The sequence below is a fragment of the Etheostoma cragini genome, chromosome 9, assembly GCF_013103735.1.
Source record: "Etheostoma cragini isolate CJK2018 chromosome 9, CSU_Ecrag_1.0, whole genome shotgun sequence".
NCBI lineage: Eukaryota > Metazoa > Chordata > Actinopteri > Perciformes > Percidae > Etheostoma > Etheostoma cragini.
Window position 1 is genome coordinate 19,652,705 of NC_048415.1, and position 6,362 is coordinate 19,659,066.

General features: G+C 40.9%; 1 protein-coding gene across 3 annotated transcripts in view; it reads left to right on the forward strand.

Annotated features, from left to right (window-relative positions):
• The window catches only part of si:ch73-63e15.2 (protein strawberry notch homolog 2), a 60,267-nt gene that overhangs the window by 20,081 nt on the left and 33,824 nt on the right, over positions 1-6,362 (forward strand). For 2 of the 3 annotated variants that reach the window (XM_034882611.1, XM_034882613.1), the window contains exon 4: positions 4,355-4,475. In XM_034882611.1, coding sequence (XP_034738502.1) covers positions 4,355-4,475 — 121 coding nt within the window. Of the gene's footprint in view, positions 1-3,683; positions 3,830-4,354; positions 4,476-6,362 lie in introns of those variants that run through there. The other variant, XM_034882612.1, reaches the window with a different exon arrangement.

Genomic DNA, 6,362 nt, shown 5'->3' on the forward strand with positions numbered 1-6,362 from the left:
CCCCCCCCCCCCCCCTCCTCCTCTTTTGTGTCTTCGGCTGTCCTGTTAATAAAGGGCTAAAACGCCCCAAAACCTTAAAAAGAAAAAGAAAAAAAACTAACTGTGAACATCAACATGGTATTATTTTTCCTAATGCTGTTAACAATAAGGAATGTGTGTTTGATTTTTAAATTCACGTGGGTGTGTATATCTGTTTTGCGATTCAATAGATACCACGTCTTATTTTAAAGACAAGATTTCGTGCTATTTGAGTCAAAACTAAAATTACTTTGAATTACCTGTGTCATTCTCACGCTCAACTCAGGAAGTTAATGTTCAACTAGTAGTGTTGTGTATTGTTATTGCTGTCTGTGCAGCAGATGACGTGAGAGCATGGTCTGTTGGTTTCAGGTTCACTCAAAGAAGAATTTTCTGACATCACTCTCTGTCTTACAATGTACACATGTAGTGTGTCTGTGGTTTAGAACCAGATTGGTAGGATTGACTATCATCTTGTGACTTCATTATTGTGTTGTAAATGCCATGATCTAGCAAGAGAAACGTCCTGTGGTTTGAAGAGGTTTTAATTCAGCATTATTCTCTGCCAGTGCCAATGTTTTGTTCCAGAGCAACCAGACATGTTCTTTAAACAAAGGACCGGGACTGTGATCAGGAGGAAACCCCTTGTAACCATTTTTGCTGCATCACTTCAAACAGTTTTTTGGGGTTCTGCTCCCAGTTTGACCAAGTAAACAGGACCGATGTTTTAAAGCTCCAGCTTTTGCGTCACTTCCTAGTCACGTTACCTTCACTCAGTATTTTTGCTGTTCAGCCAGGCTCTTTTTCACTTGACTCCACATTTGCGCCTCTTTTCTTCCATGATCTACAGGCTGCTGTTTAGTACGACTGACTTGCAATACATAGTCATGATGTTATTGAACTTTAAAGCCTGTAGTTGTCTTTCCCCAAGGAGGCATGGATGGCCATTGAGAATAAGCAGAGGAGTACCTTGAATGGGCCGGGGCTTTGTTTGCACTTATTGATGCGCTGACTGACTTACTCACTCACCGCTGCACAGCAGAAACTATTCTTATGAGTGGTGATAAAAATGTCACTGGGACACTGACTCTTTAGAGTTAGTTAAACAGGAACAGGTCTATTCGAGGCCATAACACTGGAGTTTAAAGAGCATAGATGTCATAACAGCAGCTCCTGTACAACATAATGCAATCCAATACACTAACCTGCTTAAAAGGTAGTATTTTTGTTTTACATAACAATGTTCGTTTTTTTGTTAAGATGCAAAGCAAACTTCCACATACAGTGGGGCTTGAAAGTTTGGCCCCCCCAGGTAAAAATGTGTATTAATGTGGATAAAGAAGCCAAGAAAAGATGGAAAAAATCTGCAAAAGGCATCAATTGACAGATTTGCATAACATGTCACAAGTAGTTAGATTCTTTTTCATTTACACTTTCAAAATAACAGAAAACACTAAAATTGCGTCTGCAAAAGTTTGGGCACCCTGCAGAGTTTATAGCATGCACCCCCCCCCCTTTGGAAAGCTGAGACCTGACAGTGTCATGGACTGTTCTCAATCATTGTCTGGAAAGACCAGGTGATGTCAAATTTTTACCTGGGGTGCCCAAACTTTCGAGCCCCACTGTATGTGGACGGCCGCTCCACCAACTGAACCATCTGACTGCCCCACTTCATCATACTTCTGTAAGAAGCTGTGACTCAGCCTGTTCAATTATGCACAATGCATATTCTCCATTATAGCATCAGTGAATCTGTGATTGACCTTACGGTCTGTTAAAGAAAGCCGGGGACGCACAGCTATCCAAATTACTTCAGCCTGGCCAACCTAGTTGCACCTCTTCCACCTGGCTTGGCTGTTGTGAAACACACACAGTCAGGATGCACTAGGTCAAGGCTCGTTTTATCAGTTGTCCAGGATTTATAAATCCTGCTTTTGTGAAATAGACCCCTGGTGTGGACAAGAGGTTATCCTCATATGTCACTGTCCATTACTACATGCAACAAACTAAATTATGGTGTAATGCAGTAAAAGACTCTACACTGTTATTTTTTGTGATTGAAATTGTGGTAAGATGGTTAAATCTGTCCCACACAGCTGAGTCCAGGTGTTTGTTTACTTTTGCTGAAGAAGGAGAAACAGACCTTAAATCTGCTTCTTTTTCTGATTTGTCTTTAACCGACATTCAAATAATCAATCACAAAGGCTCAGATTGTGTGCTGTTAGTATTTAAGGTTAACATTGTTGTTTTTATTATATGACAAACTGAACATTATACATCACAAATTTGCAGAATATAACATATATCACTTTCTTTTTGATGCAATAAGGCCGTGAAATTGAGGTGATGTTTTTGATATCCTCACTCCAAACAATTTGCTTTGACCTGCTGTTTCCTTCTCTCCGGTATTCACTGTTGAAACTGCCCGCAGCCAGACTGAGGAGTTTCCCAGTGCTTTAAGTCAAAAGTTCACTTACTGCACACTAACAGTAAGCACTAGCGTTAGAATAAGATGTCACGATTGGGTCGGCTGTAAGGAAGAGGTCTTCCAAGGAATCTTAGAAGTTGGTTATCGTTGGGTATTGTTTACTGCTTCTGGTTAAATATTAAAATGTTGTATTGTGGATGTAACATTATGAATTCTAAATTGCAAGACATGTTTTGCTTTAATAAGGTTTGTACTTCTTTGCCTTAACAGTACTTGCATTAATGCATTATCCCTGCTAATTTAATAATTACTTGAGGTGTTGAAGTGTGTTGAAAGGATGTTGCTTAGATGATAGTTTAAGATTTATTGTTGGTTGTATAGCCTGTGCTCTACCCTACTAAAGTGGCATACACCGTTGTGAGGATTTCTACTGGTGCTCTGCTGTGTCTGCATTGTTTTAGTGGTTGGTTCGTAGTTCGTAGGTTGGTGTGTGTGCATGGGGAGTAAGTGGTAGAGCTAGTGATGGAGTGATGGGGTTTAGCTCCGGAGCAAGCACCGATTCCGCTGGTGGAGACAGAGAGACAAAGTGTCTCTCTGACCACAGTCAGAAAGCTGTAGCAGGAAAAGTTAACCTTCTCCTTGATTCCATGTTGTTCACGGAGAAGGAACAGCCAGAAATGAGTAGGAGGAATTACAATACTACCAAGCCACGGGCAAGTGAACCAATCACAGTTGTGCTGTCTCTGTTTCTGCAACCAAAAGTTACATTTCTGGGGAGTTGCTACGGCGTGGGCTACGTTGTGGGGTTAGTATCTAGGCATAAGTCCGTATGTACCTACAACGTAGTAGATTCAATGCAAAGCTATAAATCAACCTTAAGTGTGTTTTGAAGAACAGCCCTCCCATTAAACCACAACATAAAAGTTATTACGGTGTTCGAAACATACAGGAGTTCCAACACTTGAATTCCCTCTATTATGAAGTTGTCAACAAATAAAGCTGTTGCCTAAATGTAAAAAAAATAGTATCTTTTTTTTAAAAGTGTCTAAAAATGACATTGTTAATCTTTGACCCGTGTTTAAGGACCCAGAGCCAAATCCGGTGAATAGCTTTTGCCAAGCTCAATCCCTCTGAGCCTGAGCCCTGACACCTGATTGGATGAGAGGAACGTGGCAGGGTGTGGTTACAGGTTTTGCTTTCATTTTGAGTGTGTCCACCACTATCAGCAAAACTTACTTACTTTATAATGACTTGCTCTAAGCAAGAAAGGGAAATATCTCATGTTGGGAATACAAGGCGTGTGGACCGGTCTCTGATATTAACATTAGGCTCAAGGAGAATTATTGGTATTAATGATAGTTGGACCTTTGATTCTCAAAGTGGGTAAGGGCTGTTCTTGTTCTCCATTCTTTGACTTTCTGTGTAGAAGTCAAACTCTTGCTCTCTCTCTGTCATCTTATTTAAACCTCTTTCTGCCTGTCTGACTTGAACACCCGGATTCCTCTTAGATACAGTTATTTAGAAAGCTATTACACCGTATTGCTTCACTCTGCTGGCATCAGTCCTTTCTTAGTCCTTGCCTTAAATGTTCAGATTGTTGTAGAGAAACAAAACTGAAAGTGTTTGTGTGATGTGTTGGAATTGCTGAAAACATGATGTGATGCATGAGAAAAGTGTTAGATGAATGTACTTTAGTGTTCCAGTACCTTCTTCAGAAAACAATCTCTGTTCTTACTGTGACACTTGATCATAGGAGGTGCCTTTCTTTCGCTTTTCATTATTAAAATATGTCATGTTATTATAAGTGTGCATTTGTGTAATTGTATGAGGGTAAAGGAAATGGCATGTGGTGGTTTTACTTGAAGAGGTATGTGTTAAACAAACTAAACCCTTTTTTTTGTCCTCCAGGCAATACCACTTGAACAGCAGCACTACCACCACCACTCCGGTTTTGCCCATGGACATTTACTCCGGATTCTCTGACGTGGACTTTGGCATCAACCTCTCTAGGAATGGAGACTTCTCTCAGGTTTGTTTCATTATTCAGGGTTTTCCTGGCTCAGAATAGGCATTTTGGGGGGGGGGCATGAAGCGGGGGGTGTAGGTGTCCTCTCACAGAAAATATTGAGCATCAAAGACTTCCTTCCTAGCATTCGGATGCATTTTCAGGTACAAATTCATGGTAATTTATGTCAAGGAAAACACAACAAGTTCTGGTGGCAGTTAAAAGTTCAAGACGTACCAGATGGCTCGCATCAGGTTTTAAAACCAACTTTGTCACTCCCCGATGTGAGTTGTGTGCAGATTTGAGTTGAGCATGCTCAGATTTAAACGGTTTAAGGCATAACGTCACACCCTCGACCCATAAAAACCTTCTCTATGCTGGAAAACAAGTGATATCTGTTGTGCATGTTGGCATATTTATATTTGCATAAAAGTAACACAAATTGTAGTGCCTACAAAAACACTCACAACTTAAAACTAACTTAAACACAGTTGGATGTATTATAGTTTTCTAGTTTTTCTCTTGCTCTTTCCTGTGTGTCCCTCTCTTACTTGCTTATCAGAGGAAAGGCCATGCCTCCCACCTACTTCTTTCATCATGTACTCCATGTTTATTCAGCTCTGCCTAATTTACCATAGAGCAGCCTGATTAAAGGCTAGTGTTGTCTAGACGACTGCAGCGGTACCTGCCCCATTCTTGTCAAGGCATGTCATTAATAAGACACTGTAATTTAACATTCTTTTACACTTCCACACTGCACCACTGTTGGGTAAACCAAGAATCTCTTTCCAGCAATGCTTGGAATGAGTCCACAAAGTGAGATATGTTGCTAAAGACTTGTTACTAAATACTAAATACCTTGAGTGTCTTTGGGATTATCTCCAACCCAGGCAGATAGAACTAGACTTGGATGTTCATTTCATGATACGTGGTTGGGAGACTGGGACAGCCAAGTAAATGTGCAGGCTTCAACTCCCTTATATATTTACCTCGCCGTTCCAGATGGTTACTATCCATCATTTACATTTTCCATATTTCTGTGCACTTGTGTCTGTCTGTCCAGCCAATTCCTTATAGTTAGAATTATATGAACAGGAGCCAGTTGTAATGACACAGGCCACTGAGTTTTTAATCGGAGGACTATTTGGGTTGAGCTGATGAGTCTCATTATGGATGGAACTATTTTTTTTTTTTAAATGCTATGATGATGAGTGTGTCAAAAAGGGCAGTCAAGGGTTACCAAGCAGATTTACAGAATCCCCTTTCTCATTAGCCTGTCCAACAGTAGAGAGGGCATATCTATCTTGGTTTTTCTTGGTTCAACGTAGGGCTGTGCAATTAATTGAATTTCGGTTTTGGTTTCAATTTCGGCTCCCAACAATTACCAAAATAGTACAATCGAGTAAAAACGATTATTTTGCCATGTTCTGTTTTGTAATTTCCGCATGTTCTGAATGGCGCGCGCACACACACGTCATGTGCACATCCGCCCGTCCTGAAGCCAAACGCTTTCAGCCTACACTGTCGGGGAGGCAGGTCGCGTGCATGTTACCCGCTGGAATTTAAAAACTTAGCGAGAGTAAAGATGGCAGAAGGAGGGCAGCCACAGCAGCGTTAGGTAAGCAAAAAAGGCAAAACCAACTCCATTGTCTGAAAACAGTTTGGCTTCAAGGAATCCAACGACGAGCAGGAACATGCTACGTGCAAGATTTGCTACATGGTAGTGGCTGCAAGTAAAGCGAACACCACAAATTTGTGTAACCACTTGAAAATTAAACACCGAGTGACCTATGACAATTTAATAAAGAAACAGAAACGGAAATCCACTCCCTTAACATCCTCCGTCACCCAGACATCCATAACAAACACACTGTACAGCGCAACTCCTTATCCGTTGAAGTCGGAAAGGCA